General features: G+C 39.5%; 1 protein-coding gene across 1 annotated transcript in view; it reads left to right on the forward strand.

The window, feature by feature from the left end:
• The window catches only part of IL6ST (interleukin 6 cytokine family signal transducer), a 32,702-nt gene extending 9,248 nt beyond the window's left edge, over positions 1-23,454 (forward strand). Inside the window, exons 5-16 of the mRNA XM_083465818.1 lie at positions 285-439; positions 2,591-2,742; positions 4,976-5,132; positions 8,163-8,245; positions 9,102-9,321; positions 10,883-11,059; positions 12,003-12,104; positions 12,744-12,890; positions 14,512-14,652; positions 15,659-15,755; positions 16,980-17,061; positions 18,481-23,454. Of these exons, the coding sequence (XP_083321944.1) occupies positions 285-439; positions 2,591-2,742; positions 4,976-5,132; positions 8,163-8,245; positions 9,102-9,321; positions 10,883-11,059; positions 12,003-12,104; positions 12,744-12,890; positions 14,512-14,652; positions 15,659-15,755; positions 16,980-17,061; positions 18,481-19,176 (2,209 nt within the window). The 3' untranslated portion in view covers positions 19,177-23,454. The remainder of the gene's footprint in view (positions 1-284; positions 440-2,590; positions 2,743-4,975; positions 5,133-8,162; positions 8,246-9,101; positions 9,322-10,882; positions 11,060-12,002; positions 12,105-12,743; positions 12,891-14,511; positions 14,653-15,658; positions 15,756-16,979; positions 17,062-18,480) is intronic.
• The last annotated feature ends 869 nt before the right edge of the window (positions 23,455-24,323 follow it).

Raw genomic sequence — 24,323 nt, forward strand, 5'->3', positions numbered from 1 at the left:
TTAAAAGTATTTCGATTAAAGCAAATTGCTTTTGAAAAAACGTCTGATTTGGTGTCCTTTTATCAAAGCCCCACCTTTAAATAAATAAATTTCTTTGTGATATTGTGGAGCAAATGCTACAGTCGAAAGCTCATTTACTACAGAGTAAGTTTCATTGAATTCTGCTAGACTCACCTCTGTTTAAATCTGTCAAGGATATGTACATATAGTTGTGGTTTTTGAAGTATTAGGACCAATATAAATTTTAGTGTATTCAATCCTGCTTCTTTTTCTCCAACTTCTAGGCCAAACGAAGAGTTTCCTGACTGCCTGGGTGCCAATAATTCTTGTACCAGTACTGTGGTTGTATTTTTTGTTGACTTGGAAGTGTGGGTAGAAGCAAAGAATGCTCTTGGGATAGTTGAATCTGACCGCATTGTGTTTGATCCTCTAAAACAGGGTAAATATATCAGCAGAGCCACTCCTATGAATGATTTCATATCGTCATATCTTCTAAGGAAGATAATGTTTCTTTATATGGTGAAAGAAGGAATAGGGTGGAAGAACAAGACCACCACCTCATTGTCATACTTCTAGTTAAAAGTCACACTGGGGAGAGTCTAAAAAATTATGGTAAACCAATGTGCCTGAAGCTGGAAGGCAGTGGCTTAGGAAAAATATCTAAAAATTTTAAGAGGACAATAGCTGGCAAAGAAAACCGATGAGACCTGAGAGACTTTAAGCAGGGACTGACCAACCAAAGATTCTGGGTTCATCAAGCAGCCTGCTCCCCTTCCATAATGGGATTGCTAACTCCAGGCATCAAAAGACGCAGTTTCTAACAGTTGGATTTCTGTAGCCAAAATAGATACACTAGCCTTTCTGGAGGTGGCTCCTCTTAATAATTTTAGTTGCTTCTCCTCTAGTTCTCTGATAATGGTTGAGACTCATAGAATGGACCCGAATAAACCAAACAATTGGTTTAATTTACTGGTTTTAGCACAAAGCAAGTGTCACTTGCACTCAGGTCATTCCTATCTACTGTTTGATTTTATTCAACATAGTTCCTACACAGAGTTTGGGTGAACTGAACCCAAAAAAAGGTACTCAAATGTAGTTTTTTAAATAGAATTATTAATAAAATTGACCATATGGTTTATATATTTCCCGTGTTAAACTAACTCAACTGGCATGATCCGAAGTGTTTTTTTAACATTTTAAAGAGATCTCGCCTGATTTCATAATGGCATCCAGTGATTAGCACATGTCAAATTTCAAAAGAGAATGCTAAATAACTAATCAGTGGTTACAACAAGCACCTTTGAATTCACTTTCAGCACCAGTTAGCTGTTTTGTGCAAGGAGCCTGCCTTCAAAGGGACTTGCTATAAGTGATCAACAATTACAGGAATCTCTGTTGAAGTCTGTTTGGGGACCTGGCCCCCTCTCCTGTATGAACCTCTCCAGTAGTTACGATATTCAGAGCTGCTTACCTTGTTGCCCCTACTTTTTTTATTTATAAGATATTTATTAAGATTTTTTTAAATATATTACAATACAAAATGAAAAAAAAGAATACAAAATAAAAATGATTAAAAACCACTCCATTTTTCTATTACTTACTTTCCTTTGCTTGTTTCCCGGACCTCCTCATACCTCCCTTTTTTGTATTCCAGTTCAATTTGTTGGCTCAGCAAATCCTTACCCTCTTTGTTTATCCTAATCTTTGGTCTTAAAATAGTAACATTAGATTTTTCCCTATTAATAACCCATTTTTCATATTCGCCACCCGCGTCCCTCAAAAATTAATTGTAACCATATATAAAAAGGGACGCGGGTGGCGCTGTGGGTAAAACCTCAGTGTCTAGGACTTGCTGATCGTATGGTCGGCGGTTCGAATCCCCACGGCGGGGTGAGCTTCCGTCGTTCGGTCCCAGCTCCTGCCCACCTAGCAGTTCGAAAGCACGTCAAAGTGCAAGTAGATAAATAGGTATCGCTCCGGCAGGAAGGTAAACGGCGTTTCCGTGTGCTGCGCTGGTGCTGGCTCACCAGCTGCAGCTTAGTCACGCTGGCCACGTGACCCGGAAGTGTCTTCGGACGGCACCGGCTCACGGCCTCTTGAGCGAGATGAGCGCGCAACCCTAGAGTCGGACACGACTGGCCCGTACGGGCAGGGGTACCTTTACCTTATACCGTATTTTTTGCACCATAACACTCACTTTTTTCCTCCTAGAAAGTAAGGGGAAATGTCTGTGCGTGTTATTGAGCGAATGCCTGCGGGGCGGGGGGGATCTGCTGCAGTCATGAGCAGAGGATCCATGGTTCCGCTTCCTTCCCTTCTCCGTGGTTACAAAGCATGGATCCACATGGATTCTCAGGATTTTTGCATTGGGCTACTCCAAACTTACTGTCAGATCACATGTCTGTGGCCACAGCATGAACCACAAAAATCATATATCCACTATTTCGTTTAGAATATTTTTTTTCTTGTTTTCCGCCTCTAAAAACTACGTGCGTGTTATGGTCTGGTGCGTGTTATAGAGCGAAAAATACGGTATATTAAAAACAGTGAAATGGCCTGTGGCTAATTGAGTGCACCTTTTTCCCCCTAGTAAAACCGCTGCCGCCATCCAATCTGTCCCTCAACTCAGGAGAACTTCCCAGAGTCCTAAAGCTATCATGGGAAAACCTATTTCATGAAGTACCACTGGAGCTGAGATTTCAAATTCGATACAAGATCATTGACAGTATAAACTGGATCCAGGTAACCCCACACCTATTATTTGTCAATTATTTTTTGTAGCATTTGGTGTGTTTGCATCCAAAGAGCTGTGACAGTTGCATTTTATCTATTAGAATAGTATTTGTTTAAATGAGAGAAAATATAGATTTCAGTTAAGTGTTCAGTGGAAACATTTATAAATTAAATAATGTGAAAAGAAATATAAAAAATCCTTGTTGGGAAAAGTGAAATAGAAATTTAAGAATAAGTCAGAAGGAAAATAAACTGTTGAGGAAGCTTGTCGATTCTACTTCACAGTAGTTTCTAAGGGATTGACAGGCTGCTGGCAGGATAGGAAAATAAGTTTGACTTGATAATTGTCGAAACTAAAAAAAAAATCCTTCCAGTAGCACCTTAGAGACCAGCTAAGTTAGTTATTGGTATGAGCTTTCATGTGCATGCACACTTCTTCAGATCCCACATAAGCTTTATATAAGCTTGTATATAAGCTTTATATTGATAGCAAATGTCTATCTCTATTGGGGATAGGTGTTGCATCTTTCAGAGGGAGTAATTCTGACTTTTTCCAGTAGTAGTACTGTGAGATTTGCAAATCGCTTCCAAGGCAAAATCATTTGGATTTCTGCTGAACCTAATGCTTCAGTTGGTTCAAGTCCATTAGTGGTCCCTAGAACATAATCAAATCACACCTTGTGGGATCAGTTTCAAAGGTTGCAGTCTGAATATGTGAGCAGGACACTTGTGCCAGTGAGGCTGACAATGTGCTCTCCTGATCCCTACCCATCATGGCTGATAAAATCAGGACAGGATTTACTGAATGGGTCAAGAGTGTTGGTAATGCCTCGTTACAAGAGAGAGTTATGTCCATCACTCTGAAGGTTATCCCCCCTGAGGTCCTCCAAGGTTTTAGAAAACTACCATCCAGTGTCTTAATACTCCCTGCACATATGCCCGGAGGAAGCAGACTACATAGATCTATTCCAATCTGGTTTCAGGTCCAGTTTTAACACTGAAACAGCTTAAAACATCCTTTATTAAAATATGCCATCCTCTTGGTTGCCCTTGACCTCCCTGCAACTCAGGGAGGTGGGAGTTGAAGGTACTGCATTACAGTACAGTGGTTCCGTTCCTACCTGCAGGGTCACAGCCAGAAAGTAGTTCTAGGAGGCTGTTCCTCGGCCCTGTGGCTTTTGATTTGTGCAGTCAGGCAAGGGTCCATTCTGCCTTATGCCAGTCAACATTCTGTATGAAACTGTTGGGGACTGTCCTTTGAGGATTTGGCACAGTACCATCGCTATGCCAGCAATAAACAGCTCTACCTCTCCATTCTATCTGAATCCGGAGAGGCTGTGAAAGTGCTGGACCAGTGTCTTGAAGCAATGATATAGCTAAATTCCTAAAACCGCTGAAAGGGAAACTTTAAAAAAAACAGCAAGAGCTCTTGCTGCAAATTCCTTCTCATAAGAATGGTGTGGTAGAAAAAGGAATAAGTGCCACAGCAAATATAATGTGAAGCAGTATGGATCTAGCTCCAAGGGATACTTAATCTACTTGGGTCTTTTATGATGAAGGGAGAAGGTTCCATCTGCTTAAGAACCCTGTCTTTACCTCCTGCTCCACATGAATTGCAGTACACATTAATTTGTGTGCTTTCACATGTTAAGACTATAAGCTTGGGATATTTTTTAAGACAGTGGAGGCTAAATTTTAGAATCCTGGTTTCAGACAAGGAGTGTGAACTCCTTGGAAAACTAGGCAGCTGCTTGAAACTAGTACTGGGCCAAAGTAGTGCCCAGCCAAATTTCATAGGTTTGAAGGATTGAGGGCAGAGTGAAATCTCTGCAAAGACTGCATTACTTATCACTAGGTGGCAGACTTCAAAAAGTATAAGATATATACTGATGCTTGTTATCAACATACTTCAGAATTGCAAAAAGAATGATGCAACGTAAGAATTATTATAAAGTATAGTTACTTTCTCTCTCTTGATAAGATGTTTAGCTTCATAAGCTTTCTCAGTTTTTTAATCAGGCAAAAAACACTAAATGGAGGGTGGAGAGAATAGTGACTAAACAATAGTGTAATTTGAATTTAAGTTCTTGATCACAATTTCATGTTTTCTGCTAATGAGGGTCATTCAAACAAAACATCTAAATTTGCCATGCTGATTTTGAGAGAGAGCTAGAAAATTCAGTATAGTGAATGTTGTTTATTCACTAGTAGCACTTCTTAAAGCCCAGTTTCATTTTGACAGGTTCCTCTTGAAGACACAGCAACACAGAGAGATTCCTTCTTCATTCAAGACCTCAGACCAAACACAAAATATGTGTTTCAGCTGCGTTGTGTAACTAGTTGGGGAGAGCACTGGAGTGACTGGAGTAAAGAAGTAGTTGGGTTCACAGCTGAAGATAGTAAGTAAGATTCCAAACTTCTCCAGTTTGCTCCGAATTGTCAAAATGTGTTTCTGATTAAAAGGTTTCTACACAATAAATATGTATACATATGTGTAATAACTATGATACAATATAATGCAATTTGTCATTTAAATCATGAGTAGCAAACAGTAGTTATTAATATTTGCGAATTTACTCTGGTGTTTGTTCATCTCTTATTAACTTCCAAGTAATGGTTCAGCATTATCTTGTACTTTATTTCACAATAGATGATGATAAAGCTCAATTTCTCAACAAATTAACAAGTTTTCTTCCTTCTCTTACCTTGACCAAATTTGTCAATTTTACCATTTGAACTGTAAATCATCCCTGTATCTCAGAGGGTTGGTTCCCCACCCCACCCCCAGTTATAGCTGATTACCATATGGCCAGCTGCTAATAAGTACAGTAGGCCTATAACTTACAAGCATTTACCTTGTGTACATTCAGCTTTACATGCTTGACAAAATAATAATATAATAATTAAAAAGGGGAACCCGGGATATTCCCAGGGGAATTGAAGGAGGCAGTGGTGCACCCGCTCTTAAAGAAAACATCATTAGATCCCTTAGATCTATCCAATTACCGCCGGGTTTTGAATCTTCCATTCCTGGGTAAGGTGATTGAGAGAGCGGTTGCTGAACAGCTTGGCAGGTTTCTGGATGAAACATCGGCTCTGGATCCATTCCAGTCCGGCTTCTGCGCTGGTCATGGGACCGAGACTGCTCTGGTCGCCCTAACAGATGATCTCCGCAGGCAGGTGGATCGAGGCGGGTCAGGGCTGCTGATTCTTCTAGACCTGTCAGCAGCCTTTGACATGGTCGATCACGAACTCCTGGACCACTGCCTTGTCGACGTGGGGATCCAGGGCACAGTCCTTCAATTGCTGCGCTCATTTCTCTCTGGTCCGGGGACAGAGGGTGGCGCTTGGGGGGGAATTGTCATCGCGCCACTCCTTGGTGTGTGGAGTGCCTCAGGGTGCGATACTCTCCCCAATGCTTTTTAACATCTTTATGCGCCCCCTCGCCCAGCTTGTCTGGAGTTTTGGGCTGGATTGCCATCAGTATGCCGATGACACGCAACTCTATCTGTTGATGGATGGCCATCCTGACTCAGCCCCAGACACACTGACCAGATATCTGGAAGCTGTGGCTGGATGGTTACGTGGGAGCCAGTTGAAGTTAAATCCTTTGAAGACAGAGGTCCTCTGACTGGGACGGGACGATATGGGATTGAGGGGGCAACTCCCATCTCTTGCGGGGGTGCAATTAGTGCCAGCACCGTCCGTTAAGAGTTTGGGTGTAATCTTCGATACCTCCCTCTCTATGGAGGCACAGATTACAGCTATAACAAAGGCGGCATTTTTTCATCTCCGCCAAGCTAATCAGTTGGCTCCTTATCTCTCTCGCCCTGACCTAGCCACTGTGATCCACGTGACGGTCACCTCCAGACTTGATTACTGTAACTCGCTCTACGTGGGGCTGCCCTTGAGACTGACCCAGAAACTCCAGCGGGTGCAGAATGCCGTGGCAAGACTCCTTTTGGGGGTCTTCACTGCGAGATCACATTCATCCGGTACTATACCAGCTGCACTGGCTCCCGGTGGAGTACAGGATCAGGTTTAAGGTGCTGGTTTTAACCTTTAAAGCCCTATACGGCCGCAGAGAGGTTAGGCTGGCCTCAACTAGAGCCAGGGCTTTCTCGGCTGCGGCTCCAATCTGGTGGAACGCTCTGTCACAAGAGACTAGGTCCCTTCGGGACCTGACAGCTTTCCGCAGGGCCTGCAAGACAGAGTTGTTCCATCAGGCCTTTGGTTAGGGCGCAGCCTGACTCCCTCCTCTGGCAACCTGCACAGAATTTTGCTTAACGGTTGCCATCAATTTGATTTTAATTAATTTTTATAATTGAAATGTTTTTAGAATGTTTGATTATTTGATTGTTTGATTATTTGATTGTTGTTAGCCGCCCTGAGCCCTGAGCCCGGCTTCAGCTGGGGAGGGCGGGATATAAATAAAATTTATTTTTATTATTATTATTACCAGGAAAAAAGACTTTGGCAATTCCACTCACCATTGCACCCAATGTGTTTTGACTATATACAATTTTGGCTTTAGGCACGATTCCCAAAAGGTAACCCTCACATGAGTTGAGGGCTTACTGTGAATCACCAGCTCTCTTATCTTCTGACAGAATCAGATCTTTGACACAATCAAATAGAGTAACTATTGGGTTCTAATGTCCTCTGTTTCACAGATTACCAACATACAAAAAAGATTTTATTTTTGGAGAAGACCAAATTGTTACCTGTCTGTATTTTAGCATTAATTCTACAACATACTTGATTTGAACCCCTATAAATGTGGTTTAAACCTTAAAGAGATTAAGAACTAACAAAAATGGTTTATAAAACAATTATTCTAAATTGATATTAAGAGTTTGATTTGGAACATGTTTCCAGAGCTATTGACATGTTCATTACAGCTATAACATTGACTTGAAACACCAACTATTATTCTCATTTGGATTGGTAGTTAGTACAAGATAAATCAAAATCCATGAACATGCTGTATGTATTCCTAAAAAACTTATTCTGACTATAATGACTTTCTGTACCTGCTTTCTTATCTTCCCCACTCCCTTACTATATTCCTAACTGGTGGTGAGTAAAAAGTTTGGGCCTTTTAGCCCTCCTGGGTCTGTCTTTCCTTCAGATCACACAACTGTGATCCTTACTTCAGAAAAGCTGTAGGAGCCTCCCAGCCACTTTTCCTAGGTGCTTGTCCCAAATCATGGAGGTGATATCAGCAGACACATGCCCGATTGTATGTCACAGCCAACCATTGGATGACTAGGCGGCTGCTATTCTTCATGCTCCATCTACTGCAGCAAAGCACTTGTGAATATATATATAGGCTTGAATCTTTTTCAGTACCCTACATATATATTAAAGAAAAATGAATAGTGGGCTAAATAAACATGATTCTTAAAAGAGATGTTTGTCTTTATCAGAACCAACTAAAGGACCAGATCTGTGGAGGAAGATTAGTCCTGTTCACTCACCAGAAAACTGGACTCTGGTGCTGATCTGGAAGGTAAATAGTACCAAATTTACTACACTCTGAATGTCTGATTTCCTGATGTTCTTACTAATATCTGTCATCTGCACTCAAACATAATTCCTGTTATATGTAAACTCATGATACCATAACACATACTACTGTAGACACTTTCCTCTAGGTGGTAGCTTCTTTCACAACATATTGCACTCAGGATATATTGAAGTGTAAGATATGCACACGTGTAGCTTATGAAGTAAAAGGCTCGTGTATGTCACATTTGCTACTTGTCCGTTTTTAAAATAAACAGGGATGAAGATCTTATGCTTTCTTAGTCCTTGCTTCTGCAAACTGCAAGTTGTACAGGTATATATGTGCCCTTCTCCATAAACATGGCACACATGGATGTAGTTTCTGGATAACGGTTCTGTGAAATACTGCTTGAGAATTGTCCATGTTTAGCTTATGAGGCAAAATAATTTTGAGTGGAGTAATTTATTCTCTTTGAACAAAGCTTTAACACGTAAGCCTGATCTCAGCAAGTTACAAGATAGTGTGTTCCTGTCATAATGGATGAGAAGCATGAAATTATGTTAGTTGGAGCATTGTGCTCAAGGCCAGATGGTAAATATCATGGCTGAGTAGAACTTTGGAAAAGGTATCATGCATAGCTCTGTAGTAGACACACTTTGCATAAAAAAGGATCCTTGTACAATATTGGTTAGGATCTTGGTTAGCAAGTCCAAGAAAGGCTCTACCTTAGACATTGGTTAACCATCAGAATAGATGGTTCTGGCATAAGTGACCCCTAAAGGTCTTACTCTCATTAGCTAATCTCAGATGTTCACATATAAACTGTCAAATAAAACAGATCTTTTTCTATTTTGGACAGGAGTTAAATCCTTCTGAAGCTAATGGAATAATTTTGAAATACGATGTATCTATCTTGGGAAAGCCACCACTTCATTTTCAACAGCAATTCTACAGTCTAAACACCACACAGCTGACTCTAAATGTAGAAAATGGGACATATGAAGTGAGAATTAAAGCATCGAACAGTGTGGGTGAATCTCCTGCATCAGTTTTGCTGATCCCAGCAACTAACTCAAGAGGTAGGTTTTCCTACATGGCATTGAGTATATATTCCACTTTTTTGCCTACTTCACACATCCCATTAGAAGAGTTGCATGTAAGATTAAACTAAATGGTCAACCACAACACTTAAGTGAATGCTACAGAAAAGTTTGCGCTGCACTCCTTCCTTGCTCCTGCTGCATGGTGAACAAAAAAAGTTTGGCTTGTCATGTCATCTGAGCCCAGGTCCTTGGTTTGTATCTTGCTATACAAACTAGGTGCAGCAGCCAAGGTTTGTGCTTGCTGCTTGTCGTTTGTTAGGGGAGAAACAAACCTCAAGCCTGAGTTTGGAAGACACAACAAAGCCAGAGAAGTACAGCAAGAACTTTTTAGCCACATGTTGCACATTCACACTAAATCATAGTTCGTTTCTAACTGTGGTTTAATGTGATGTGTAAACTGGATCCCCACAAGAGGAGGAAATATTTCAAACTTACTGAAGGATATCAGCCTTTCAGTTTCTGTTTGTTTTCAAATTAGCATTCCATCTGTCCAGTTCATTTTATTTTATTACATGTATAATGCACCTTTCTTCTGTCATGGAACCCAAAATGGCGTACATGGTTCCAGGCCATCTAGGTATTTGCCATACCCAGAACTGCTTAGCTTCAGCCATAAGGTGGCTTCAGATAATGCTGCTGCTTCCTCATCAGATCTCTTTTCTTTTAACTTAAGATCCAGGAGCTTTACAGGATAGCTTCTAAATGTTTCTGACTTATTTAAGGCAGTGTAGGCATTAGTAAATGGAAGCAAGCTTGTGAGACTTGGCATCTTCATTCTAACTTAGACTATTAGCAAAGCAAATAGAAAATACCAATACAGATTATTTATTATGAAGTCATAACCCGCAACAAAATAAAACCAATAATCCTACAAGCATCTGTCATGGATGCTTTAGCTGAGATTCATGCATTGCAGGGGGTAGGACTAGATGACCCCTGCCATGTCTTTAAAATTTATGAATCTATGATAAGTAAAATACTATAACATACAAATACATTAAAATGGGTTGTAATACTTACAGACCCATTCTACAGAAGTCTATAGGTAAGAGGAACAAGTGGGGATTACATATCTGGTATCTGTAAGACTTCCTCTGAAATACGTGGCACCACCTAACAACTGAAACAGGAATAAGTACATATTAAAAACATCTTTTCTTCCCTTACTATATACTGCTATATTTATATGGCAATTTCTCAGTGTGGTGGACCTGACCACTAACAGGTCATTTTTATTTTCTGCTTTCGGCCATTGCAGCACAGTAGCTATCAAGAAGCAATGAAACCTTTATTAAACGTGCTTCAGAATGTAAACATTTGAATTCTCTTTGGGTGTCAAAACTTGATTGAATTGCAACTTACCTTTGATGCTGTTTGATCTGTGACCTTGGGCGTCTGCTCAGGCTTTATTAACATTTTGTTGTAGTGAAATATAATTACAACTCTCCGACAACCCCTTTTAGCTTTTTAATGTTTGAAATGTTATTCTTTTAGAAATAAAAATACTAATTTGACAGTATGTTTATGGTCATTTCAGCTCCTGTGAAAAATCTTACAGCATTTCCTAAAGATGGCAAGCTCTGGGTAGAGTGGATAGCTCCTAAAACTGAAGTCAATAGATACATAATTGAATGGTATGAAGAGTGTGACAATTTGACATGTGCTAGTGAATGGCAACAGGAGTCTGGAACGAAAAATTGCACATTTTTAAGAGGTAACTCTCAATATTTATAAACTCTTGGATATTTGTAGAGTATGCAAACTTTTTTATACCTTAAAGAAATTGATTTTGGTTTTTTTTTAGATAAAAAGGCACTTGTAATTTGACATCTTTTTAAATATAAAAGAAATATAAATATGTCTGTAATATCTGATATTTTTAGTGAGTCTCTAAGCTCCTGTCACACATGGGGAGGAATTCCTTTAGGGCACTTTTTATAGGTTGAGAGAGATGAATTCAATGTTATATCATGCCAGTTTTGTCCTTTTGTGAAGTCTATCAGTGTGTGTGCCCTTCTTTGCCAATGACTGAGCTCTGAATAAAATCAGTCTCCCTTTCATCATAGTCCAGAGGTGATCCTGCTTCTCATCCCTTTTGTGTCAAGGGAACATATTGAAGCCTGCAAGAGAGACAAAGCTCAGTAGCTACACTAACAACAGATGGGAAAACAGACCTTGGGTGTCGCAGCTATGCCAAGAGTACATTTAGTTTCTTCAGGATTACAGTTTTCCAGTATAGTTAAGAAACTCTCTAACACTGCATTTACTAGGTAGCTTCAAAGATTTTTGTGGAGAATGCTGTTCTGTCCCCACCCATGGATAGCTTGGTCATCGCAACCCCAAAAAGTTCCCTTTTAGACATTTCAGATAGAGAATAAGTATGAAACATTTGCACAATCACTTGCCAGCATGTCCTGTATAGCATCCAAGATTCATTCAGGTGTATTTTAGAATAGCTTCTAGGCTGTTCAGCTGACTTTCCAGGTGTTTAGAGTATTTGTACCCCACTCTTTGGCTGAAAACGCTGCTGGAGTGGAAATGAAGGGATTTGATTAAAGGTATGGAGGAAATTGATGAACTAGTGTTCAAAATGGAAATGTCAGTGGATCTATATATTTGAGAATATGCAAATCTGATTTTTAAAATTATTTCCTTAGGAGGCATAAAGCCACGGAAAAGCTATAAAATAAGTGTGTATCCATTATATTCAAATGGTCAAGGAGAAGAAAGATCAATACAAGCATACCTTGAAGAAGATGGTACGTTTAAAGCACCAGAATTTCTCTTGCATGACGGTAGCCAAAAACGTCTTCGGACTTCTGCATCAATAGGTGGCATGACTGCATTGGGCAGATGGTGTTTTCTGAGAAATTAACTCGTATTGTGCAGCTAGCTTAAGGGTTGGCCAAACCAGATTCATGTGGTCATATGGTTTCTATTTTTAATGTGATAAGAAAGAAACCTCCAGAGTCTTTAGCTTTCTTCTGATGTGACTAGTGATCTAGTGTTTACTCATGTGCTCCTCTCCCCTTTGCTCTGGAAATACTTATGAAAATCTGTGATAAATGGCCTATACTTTTTAAATGTGGAGGGTTTTTTTACTTTTTACTTCTCTGTACATAGTTATTAATATACGGGCTCTTATTATGCAAATCTTGTTGTCTTTGTTATTATAATAATTTTTTAGAAATCTCAACAAAATACAGACTTTGAAAATTAAAGGTTCTTCTTTTCTTACAATACAATCAGACATAGTATGTCATTTACCAGTATACCTTCAGGCTTGTTCCATATTAAAACAGGAAAAAAACAGCATTTTAATATAACAAACTTAAAAGATAAGCAATTATCTAGAATTTGCTCTTCAAAATTAATTTTTCAATATTTTCCACTAATAGCACCTGCTATAGGTCCCACTGTTCGCACAGCAAAAGTTGGAAAAACTGATGCCCTTATTGAATGGGAACCTCTTTCAGTAGAAGAACAGAATGGATTTATCAAATACTACAATATAATTTACAGAACAGCTACTGGAAATGAAACGGGTAATTGAGTTTTGCTTATCTTGTATAAATATATGATTCAACTGAGATTACTTTTTCTAAAGGTATTTTAAGACTTCCTTTGCCTTTTTCTCTACCCAAACTCCAGACATTTTAAGTTAGCATTTATGTCTGCAGCAGCATCATAATGTATAGTGATGTGGCACAAGTGTAGTAATTGCTATACCTCATTATGCATATGTTTTTTGCTGGCTCATATTTCTGGGAACAGTTTTTTTCTTTTATAAAATCATTCCTTTTGACTGTGATCTATAGGAACTTTCAGTCATAAGTTAAGTTCACTTCCTTCAAATTACTGAGTCGGCTCTCTTTTAGCCTTTTACAACTTCCGTGAAATATATAAAAAGCTCTTCAAGCTTTCATATCCTGACAAGCATAATATGCTCTATGTGAGCTTGTTTTGGTGATCTGGAGGTTGCAGCTGATGTAGAATGCAGAGGATACCTCTTGAATAGTGGGGCACTGGAAAGTCATTAGGCATTAAAGCATCTGAGTGCTTGCTGACTTTTCTGCAGCCTTTTGTGCACAGCACCAGCTGCTCATTTTGACTAATGAGTAGCATAATCTAAATATCTTACCTCCTCCCATGTGCTCTACCACAGCCCCGAAAGATAAATGGAGAACATGCCCATTTGCCAAGATAGTAAGGTATCTCAGCAAATACTTTTTCATAGATTTATGCCTTGGAGTTTCTTCAAACCTTTTCATTTGATAGAGAGGAGGGTTTCTCCACACCTGCAGAAAGAAGGGGGAGCTTGTGGCCTGCTTCAGAAGTAACATTAAACCATGGTTTTGTACTAGATGGATAAGCAGAAACACAAGCAAGCCATGGGTGATCGCTCTCCTCTTCTCCAGTGTTGACTGGAAAGGGATTGAAAGCACTTCATGTTTTAAAGAAACTTAGGTTTATCATTGTTTCTAAACCACAGAAATGCTGGTTGGTGTAACATATAATTTGTTAAAAACAAACTAAGATCAAATTGTGGTTCCTGATCTTGGTTTGTATAGTTTAACTAACGAGTTTCACCAGTTCAGGTCTAATGATATTTCGGTTAGTTAAAAAAAAAAACTGGAGGGGATGTTTCCGGTCCTCTTGTAGTCATGTCTGGAGAAGGAAGGGGGGGGGGAATACACGAGGCTGAAACTTGCTTCTGCTCACATAACACTAAGTCATAGCTTAGCGTTTTGTAGAACCAGTGTTCTCATAGCAAACTTCATTATTGGTGTGTTAAAATTTTTTGTTTAAAAACACTTGTGAAGTTTGATCTTAAAGAAAGTGAAACATACATTATTTTACACTTCCTTTAAATTCTTAATTTATTGAAATGAAGGTCACAAACTTGTAACAAGATCTCTGTTTACGCTTTCACTTCTTTTCTAGTAGAGTATTGAACTTGAAACAAGTACTGCCTTTTTGGTGGTAGGGTTGTTATAGAAGAGTTTTATTTACCAGGCATGCAAGTTGAAGTACAGTCTTCACGTTTTATTTGAATCATGCAAATTATAACTCATGGGTGAAACTGGTTTTGCTTGTATAGTGTTAATACAAGAGCTGTCTACTGTTTTATATAATGCATATCAAATGGGTGATTTTCATTTCCAGTTGTGTTTGTGGACCCTTCTAAAACGGAGTACCCACTGTCGTCCTTATCAAGTGACACTTTATATATGGTGCAGGTAGCAGCATACACAAAAAATGGAGGGAAAAGGGGTCCTGCTTTTACATTTACTACAAAGAAATTTGGTAAGTTCTTACATAAAATGTTTAATTGTTGAACTGCTCAGGACCTAGTATGAGTTGGTAGTGCCACATGTCTAGTTTCATACTTAGTTTAACCTTAAGTAGTACTCTGGTGTATTCCACACTTGATAACCCTCACTTGATCATCAAAAGCAACCATTGGTCTCATCTGAAAGGTGGCTTGAGTGGCTGTCCATCCATCATGTGATGCCATCTAGTGCCCAATGACAGAAATGGCACTTGAAGTCAAAGCATCCGCTTAAAAGAACTGGAAGGAATAGAATACCTGTGCATACCTGTGCATTGACTGAGTGCATTCCCTGTCTTTGGACACTAGGTGGCATCACACCACACAGGTTGGATGGACACTCACTGAAAACATGAATTAAGATGGGTCAATGTTACATGTTTTCTCACCTCTGCATATTACCTAGAGATACCTTTTTATATTATCTTCACATACTTAAGAGAGGGTCTTTTGAGTGGCTGTATCCGGGCTTTGGAACTCCTTACAGCGGAGGCTCATAGACCTAGCCCCCTTGTTGATGGCCTTCTGTTGGCAGGCAAAGCCCTTATGTAAGTGGGCATTTGACCTGCCAGGGTGGATTTGTTCTGCCATATTGCTGTAATTCATGTTCTCAATTAGTTGTCCTTTCTTACGTTTTAAATCTGCTCTTCCTTTCTTTTGATATTTTAATTGTATTACTGCTTATTTTGTGTGGATCAGTTACTTTTTATTCTGGATTTTATTGTTACTCACCTTAGGCTTTGCCTTATTATTTATTTTTAAGTAGGGCAAAAGTGTAACAAAAAAAAGCTTTTGCTTATTATGCCTTAAACCTTATCTAAATCATTTAAACTTTTTTCTCAAGCAAAGAAGACTAGGGTCAGGTTCTGAAAGACTTACTTTATACTAATGGATTTCATGTTTTTAAAATATGATTGTACTAAGCACAGCATTTTTCGGGAGATATTAAAAACATCTAACATTTTGTCTTTTACCTTTTAGCGGAAGGAGAAATTGAAGCAATTGTTGTCCCTGTGTGCCTAGCAATCCTGCTATTTACTCTTTTAGGTGTATTATTTTGCTTCAACAAACGAGATAGGTAAGCATCCTTATTTCAATACATTGCATGGATAATATGCTGCATTAACACTGAAAGAGGTATTAGGCAAAAGTTCTGAGTTCTGAATTTGCTCTGATTGGGTTTTTTTCCTTTCAGGCCCAGGGCTGTATTTCCTCATAGGCAGTCTTGAGGCAGGGAGGGGCTGCTGCTTGACACTGGTGGAGACAAAATGCCAGAGAAACAGATGTTGTTCTTTGGATAATAGGCTGCATTGCAGCCATGCAAAAAGCAGAACTTTGTACACTCATATGTCTCCATCCAGGCAAGCAAGGGCAACTATCACAATTCAAGGGCATGTACTAGCCAGGCAACAGCAGTAGAGAGCACAGGGTCAGGGAAAGGAGTATAGCTTGGGGTGGGTCCCATGTTCACATTCAGGCCCTGAGCCTGACATTCCCCACCCCTGCTTTTTGTAATCCTACAGAAAGAATTTATAACACTACTCATATTTTAGTTGGTGTATGTGTGTGTAATAATTTACATATTACCTTTCAGCTCTTGAAAGTACCCTCAAGACAGTTCATAGCATTAAAACAGCTGATGAGCAGATTCACAACCTGGTTGGAATTAAAGCAAGTCAGAATCCTTTAGTTTTAACCCACCTGCCTAAACATTGTTGGAGCGGGGGAGTACAGTTATCTCCTTTTAAGCGAATGTTCCACAGCTAGGGTGCTGCAGCAGTGAAGGCCGTTCCATATCCTAGCCAGCCATGTCTCCTATAGAGATGGCACATGGAGCAGTGCATCTGGCTGGGGCGTGGAACAGAACATTCTTGGTTGTGTCATGGATTGTATGCATTTGTTTAGAAAGAAAGAAAACAGACTTTTGTAGTTTCTGGGCCTTATTGCCCCTTCCTTTTACAGCCATAGTGATGCTAAGTAAGGAAAACATTCCAACCTGGCCCAGTGCAAGTCTCTCCTGGCTTCCTTTTCTCAGTCAGAGCTGCCCTCACTGTGAAGGGGAAAGAGGCTGTCATTGGTTTTCCAGATCTAGCATCAGACCTAGAATACTTGAAACATCTTCTGTCTGCATAATATTTTCCCCTATTCACAAGGTGTGGCCAAGACCACAGGATCCCTGTTCACCTATATACAGAACTCAAAAATCATAACATTGAGAATCTGAAAATTGGAGCTTAACATTGGTGTAAGTTTATTAGTAGGCACTTGCAATGCAATGACTTTTCTCTTGATCCTTTGCCAGCATCAAGAAGCACATCTGGCCTAACGTGCCTGATCCTTCTAAGAGTGTTATTGCCCAGTGGTCACCACAAACACCATCAAAGGTAAGAACAAAAACAGACTATTCTGAAGTACTTTGTCGTCCTCATCATTGTTTATTTGTATGATGCCTTTTCATAGTTAAACCACTAATGTGGCAGTAGGATGCAAAATGATAGTAATGGTTGGGAAATGAAAACAGGCTAGAATTAAAATATTTTATTGTGGAATTTAATAGCATCCATTCTTGGGATAGGAGTATCCATGCCACAAAAATTCTTCATAGTCCAACAGTAACTGTGACTTTGTGTTTAAAACAGGACTTGCATTAACAGAAACAGAAACTGAGTCTTCAGAACAGTGTAGAGATGTTACAAATTGCTCCAGAAATTAGTAGCTGAAAAGTGTTGTATTGCAAGGGAAAATCTTGAGTGGAGAGTTGCTTCTTGGCACTTGACCTCTGCCACAAGTACAGAAAGAAGGGGAATAATAACTTGACACTGAAGGAAAGGGCATTTCCGATATTAGGCCCAGAACGAGTGTTCACCGCCAGGTGCACTCTTGCACCATTGAAATAATAAATATGAATGCCTTTAGGGCAGAGGTGAACAGAAGATAGATAACAAATTTCAGGTAGATCTTTGGATGGTTTTTAGTAGATTACTGATGTTGCTGCAAACAGCTGGAGATCAGAAAGCAACTTTTTCCTTTGGATAACACTGCTGAAATAAAGCTTGGGGGGATTTGGAATAGAGAGCTCATTTCTGGTAATGAAAACAAATTCCTGGGCTGAGAGGCACTCAGAGGTGCTCTCATCTTCAATTCTAAGAACACCTCTGCCCCTTTTTCTAATCCACTGAATTGTGCTTGGCTCCAGCTGGTGGATCTGTAGGGTCTGAGAAAAAACAAAGATCCTGCTGGCTTGAAATCTGCCTACTCCTTTAGGGAACATGGAGATTGCTACAACAAACTCTCATGTATTGAGATTTAAAGATGAAAAATAAAAAGAAATACCCAGTTAGATGCAAGCTCCAGCACTTCTCATTTGAAAAGTTGTGGAGGAGGGAATTATTGTTGCATTTTTGAATCCGTAAACATGGAAGAAACTTACTATCTTATTAAAAATACTAAGTATCTTATTAAAGATACTTAGTATTTTTAATCCGTTAAGTAGAAATAATTAATTTGCTATCCTGGAGAGAATCCAATTTTATATACAGAAACTTTTTGAACCATGTTTGGGGAATAATGCAAATATGGCAGTAGCACTGTTGTGAACTTTGAATAATTCAGTATTTAGGTGAGAGGGCGTTAAAGCCAAAAGACTGAATTGGAGCTGCACTAACTCGCTGTTCAAGTAGCTATAAGTCCTAGAAGGCTTTTTGAGTGCATGCTAACGACAGCATAATCTAGATCCTGAACATAGTTAATCAAGTTGCATCATTTAAAGGTAGCATTAATTAAATCTATGGTTTTTTCCTTAGCATTTTCATCATTCCAAAGATCAAATATATCCAGAAGGCAGCTTTACTGATGTCAGTGTGGTTGAAATTGACAAGAAGTCATTTTCCGAACAGGATCCTAAGCCTTTTGACTTGCTTAGAAAGGAGAAGAATGCCTCCGAAGGGCACAGCAGTGGTATAGGGGGGTCATCCTGCATGTCTTCTCCTCGACAAAGCGTTTCTGACAGCGATGAAGGCGAACCTGCTCAAAATACTTCCAGCACTGTGCAGTATTCAACTGTTGTACCCAACGGCTACCGGGACCAGATACCTTCAGTCCAAGTCTTTTCAAGGTCTGAGTCAACGCAGCCTCTACTAGACTCGGAGGAGAGGCCTGAAGATCCGCCAGGGCTGGGAAGCGACAACTTGACACCAAGACATCGCTATTTCAAACAGAATTGTAATAACGATGATACAGTCATGGATGAGCCTCATTTGGATGGGGCAAAACAGATTTCTCCAATAAATGAGGAAGATGCTGCTGGACCTCAGACTTTGCAAATGTGTAGCTCTGGCCCAGATGAACATGATGTTGCCTTAGCAGGTGCTTTCCACCCAAGCCCCAAAGGACTAGCTGCAGAGTTTGAAACAATGAGAACAAATGCAGTGACAGAGGATGAGGTCCCAAAGTGTTACTTACCACAGACTGTAAAGCAGGGTGGTTATATGCCCCAGTGAGGAGACACTGCCACCAGTAGATACTGTTACATTATTGGTTCTGATAAGTTAAACTGTTTTATTAATCTTGCTTCTGCTGAACAATTCAGGTTCATTTATGGAAGAAAACGTGGACAACATGGGTTTGCGGACTTTGATTTAAGTTGGAAGTTTCCACCCGTTCTTGCAGAAATATTCCTTCACGCACTACATGTCACTCAACTTTTCAGGCAAATTAGTTGCCATTCAGTTTTCTTCTGGGGCATCACACTTCTTTTAAAGTAAAATGGAACACACCTCGTTTTGTTAGAGGTAAAGGCATAGAGATGGAGACTGACTGTGAATACCTTCTTACAGGATGAAGAGATTAGTGTATTATATTATGAAATGTGCTCTTTTCATCAACTTTGTTGTCAGCTTTGTAAAAGTACAGTGTTTTATACTGGAACGACTGTGCTTTAAAAATAATCTGGAGACCAAATCTGTGGCCAAACCTATGGCAGAATCAAAATCTTAGATGGCATCTAATATTCCCAGATTAATGGACCAGAAACACTTTGTTTGGAAATGTGCCCTCCTTGCCAGTGAAGAACTACAAGCCAGTGGAGTGAGATATTTACATGAATCATGACTATCAAAATACTATTAACGTCAAATGCCAGTATTTCATACCCTTCCTGTCTTGCAAATTGAGCCAAATCTACTGCCGTTTAAACACTTTTAGAACTCATAACCTGTGCACTTATAAGTGCACTTTTTTGTTTTTTATCAGGATAGACTTGGGTGAAGTAAACATATTTAATAATAGATAATGAAGTTATATATTAAGTGTGTTTTTAAGGGGGAAAGTCCACTGCTCTTTCTGACTGCCAATGCCAGGTTCTAGTATTCCCTGCTGCCATTATTAATTCGTAGAACAGAAAAAGAAAATTGCATAGCCATGGCGGACCCACAAAGACATCTTGAAGAACTGCAATATTGGCACTCTGCATGGAGGGTTTTCTCTTTCGCCAATGAATAAATCTAGAAACATTTCTTGCAGATTCTGTTTGTATTTAATATAAAATCATTAAGTTGAGACTGATTTTTGAAGCAATCCAAAAGCACTACAATTGTTTTAACAGGAAATAAAAGTTAATTTGATTCTTCCTCAACAATTTAACTATGGTAGTGATTGTGTTTTGAAATCTCAGTGGCTTTTACTTTATAAGCTCTTGCACTGTAATTGGTGGCTATGAAGATCAGCCAGCCAGTCTCTTAAGAATGAATAGCTGTAAAACACATTTTAATGTTTTAAGGGTTTCTTCTATAAAAACAATTGATTACAGCAATGTTCTTGGAGTTCATAAATTATAATAATGAATTTCTGCCATAACCACCTCCAGACCTGTTTTTTTATGTTGAGCTAATAGATTTACTCTTCACCTGCTTGTAGTGCATGACTCCTTAATGCCACTTTTATGATGCAGTTATACTTCATCCAGTGCTCTAAAAATGTAATGAATGCCAACAATATTCAGTCCATAGTTTATTGTGATTTTTCTATTTTTCAGAAACAAATCTTCCCAAGATTTATTTTGGGGGAAAGCAAAGTTAACACTGTGAATAGTGTTCTGGGTGCTTAATTAAACCTGCAATCCTAACACCTTACCTGGGAGTAAGCCCCATTGTGCTTTTTGAACTTGTCCTATACAGGCCCCAGTAAAATAAATGTAAGCTTCTCAGTGGCAAAAGCAGTCTGTTGTGACCATAATACAGTCTTCTTGTAGGGTATCACAAGTGTCAGAATCCCATTTTAATGCTTGAGCTGTCTGTCTTCATGTTAGTCTCCAACACAGACAATTTAGTTCTACAATCACCTTACTTCATTACAGTTAAATATAGTTTAAAACACGTTGTTTGAAGTTTAGACTCGCCTTTCCTTGTTTAGCAAGGCTTACCTCATCAATATTTTAAAATATTTTAAAATAAAATTTAAAAATGGATCTTCAGTGGAAGTACTCATGAAAGTTTTATTGAGCATTTTCAAAAGTTTGTCACAGGGTATGGTATGAGACAACATGGAACTATACCTTGCTAAAGCTTAGTAGGTTTAGGTCTGGTCTGTCCTGAATGGGGACTACCTAAGAGTCATGCGTGCCTTGCCTTGGGTTCCATAATGAAAGAAAGGCAAGCTATAAATTGTTTTCCTTCTCTGCTACTCTAAATGCGCTATCCCTCTTGGTGATTTGTTATGCAGAACACAGAGTATTGTCTTGACATTTATTTGGGAGGGGCTGTCTCAATCAAATCAATGCCACTAACAGTGCAATCATATACATGTCTACTTAAAAATAAGTCCCAGAGTTCAATGGAGCGAGCTCCCAGGTGTGTATGAAATAAGAGTACAGAATTCTAGCCTTAAGTTAGCAATCCTATGCACACTTCCTAGTTCCATTGAAACCAGTGGGATTTAACTTCTGAAGCTTTTCTGGTGTGCAGAGAGGAAATGTCCAATCGCCCATTGCCTGTGAAAGTTGGGCTTTAGTTCCACCTGGTGGTTGGAGGCAAGATGAACTCTTGGGAAGAGGAAGCTCCCACAATTCAGTTTACTCCTGCCTTTGTGTATTGTTTTATACACCATTCTAATGTTGAAAAGAGAGTTTTGAGGTTTTGCTTCATTTGGCCGCACCAAAAGCTGATTTGTGACAGTAAAAAATAGCACCTAACATCTTCCTCAGGCATGTCAACACTAAATTGCCTGAATCCAGTTAACAGGCAATGTAAGGTAAAAGGTTATTTACATGCTATATATATATGTATCTTTGTGGGGGAGATTTCACATGTGACATGCTTATTTTCTGTATTAAGAAAGCCACACTGCAGAAATTGACCTTAAAGCACTGCTTTCAAAAAATACAAAACAAAAAAAACCTGAACGCCTGTTTTTAAACCAGAGTTCTGAAGCAAGCTGAAATAAAAATGTAACTTTTTTAAGGTTAAGTATTACCCATTCCTTTGTGAGAGATAGAATTGTTATGTAATAAAATTCTACATGTAATTTTGTTCATAAAATTCAAACTAATGTGGCATTAAGTGTGACTTATAATTAAACACTGTGGTTTATTTTATCATGCATGGATTTAAACCAGATTCTGTTCTTAAATACTCAGAATTAAGGCTGAGTTCAGTAGGACTTGCACATGGATGCCTTGCTTGCATTTGGTGTCAGTGGGGTGAAACAACAAAGACCTTCATACAAGCTCTGGGTTCAGATGTTCTGGAGCAATGCATTCCCTAACTCTGTATAGCATTTGTACATAGGCTGGCTGCAGGGATAGTACAAATACATTAACAGTTTATGCTGATACATGCATTCCATCCTATGTAATATGCTACCCATGTCTCTTTCTCACCCAATACTGCCTCCTTATGTTGCTTGTTAGCTAAAGTGATGAACCAACAAAATGTATGGAGATATACCATGCTCTGTTCTGACTGCTGGATGGAATGTTAGCTGGAGAACTTTGTCTTTTAAGTCTGCAGAAAAGTTGGAAACCTCATTTGATTTCAAAACAGCTGTGAAAATTTGATACTGAACATCAGTATTGTAGCTTACTGCTCCAGACATATATCTGGTAAAGGTTCATAAACACCTTTTGATTGTCAACTCAGTAATGCACACAGTGCTTAATTTTTCATCAGGACCTGTCTGTGCTGCAGCTTGATACAACCATTTACAATCATTCACATGACTAATCGCTGTACTCTAGGAGGAAGGTTCTTGTCTGGGGCAATTAACTAAGATGTACTTCTTACTTCCTGTCTGGCTTGGCTAGATGTGACCTGTTTCAACCAAGACCATACAAATGCAAGAGAAAATCTCAAAGATAAGGCACGGTCTTGAAGTTGCAGCCACTCAACTTCAATAGGTCACACTTTAGTGAAGACAACCTTCCACAAAAAAAAAGGAAAGCTGTGCAAACATCTTTCAGGCCTGCCTGGAGCAATTCCCAGAATTTATTGGACAGTTGTTTCAGGTCAACTGACAGTCAATTCAGCTCCCAACTAAGCACTGACATGTAGTCAGCTGCTAGCATAAACAAGCCCTGGGCCATCCCTTATATAAGAACATCTGATACCCATTTTCATCTCTATATAGGTGCATGTTTGTCATCCTCACAGTGTTGTGCAAAGTATTGTTAACATATCTGTGTAGCCTTCAGTGTTTTTGGAGTACCGTATGTTGTATGTGTATGTTGCTTTTCTAGCTGCATAAGACTATGAAGTCATAATTAAAAGTTGCCTTTTTGTTTCTCAGTATTTCCCAGCAGTGTTTTGCTTTGTGTTTGTTTTGTTACATTATATTCATTAGTGCAGTGGCTACAAAACTGTAGGTCCTTATATACTGCTGTGCTGGAAGAGAAATATTTTGGAAAAGTCTCACCTGTTTGATGCAGCCACCTCTACCCATTAAAGCAGATTGACATTCAAAGCATTGATCCCTTCTCTGCCACTATATGGGTAGCAACATCAATTGGAGAGAACAAGGATGTAGTGGGCTTCACTGAGGTGGTCTGTGCTACAGCTGAGTTAGAATCTGTAGCACAGGCATTGTTTACTGATTAAGAAATTCATGAGTCTGAAGGCTACCTCAAATTTTAATCCAGAAAAAGGAACAGGTCCAGTTATTAAAAGTATGGGGGAAACATAGGATGGCATGCAAGGTAGCCAACATGATGCTCTCCTGCTGTTGTGGGCTCCTCAACCCAGCCAGCATGGCCAAGAGTTAAGAGATGGAAGTTGTGAACTACAACACTTGTAAGGTTGGCTATCTCTGCCCTAGAGGCCACTAGGTCAGAGAACTCTTGCCCCTTCACAAGTCCATCTCCTTTGTGCAGGACTACTGTAGATTCCGCCGTATTAGGCAACTGGGTGTATTAGACAACCCCCCAAATTGGCACCTGCAATTTGGGGGGGTCGTCTAATATGCCCAGTCACCTAATACACCAGGCAGCTCCGCGCCGGGAGAAAGCTGCCCGGTGCAGAGCTGAGCCTGCCCACTGCTGGTTCCGCAGTGGGCGGCAGACTCCTCGCCGGGTGGCTTTCTCCTGGCGCGGAGCCCGCCCACCTTATACCCGGCGTATAAGGTGACCCCCGACTTTTTAACCTATTTTCCGGGGTTAAAA

The sequence above is a fragment of the Podarcis liolepis genome, assembly GCF_965112155.1.
Source record: "Podarcis liolepis genome assembly, chromosome: 11".
Taxonomy (NCBI): domain Eukaryota; kingdom Metazoa; phylum Chordata; class Lepidosauria; order Squamata; family Lacertidae; genus Podarcis; species Podarcis liolepis.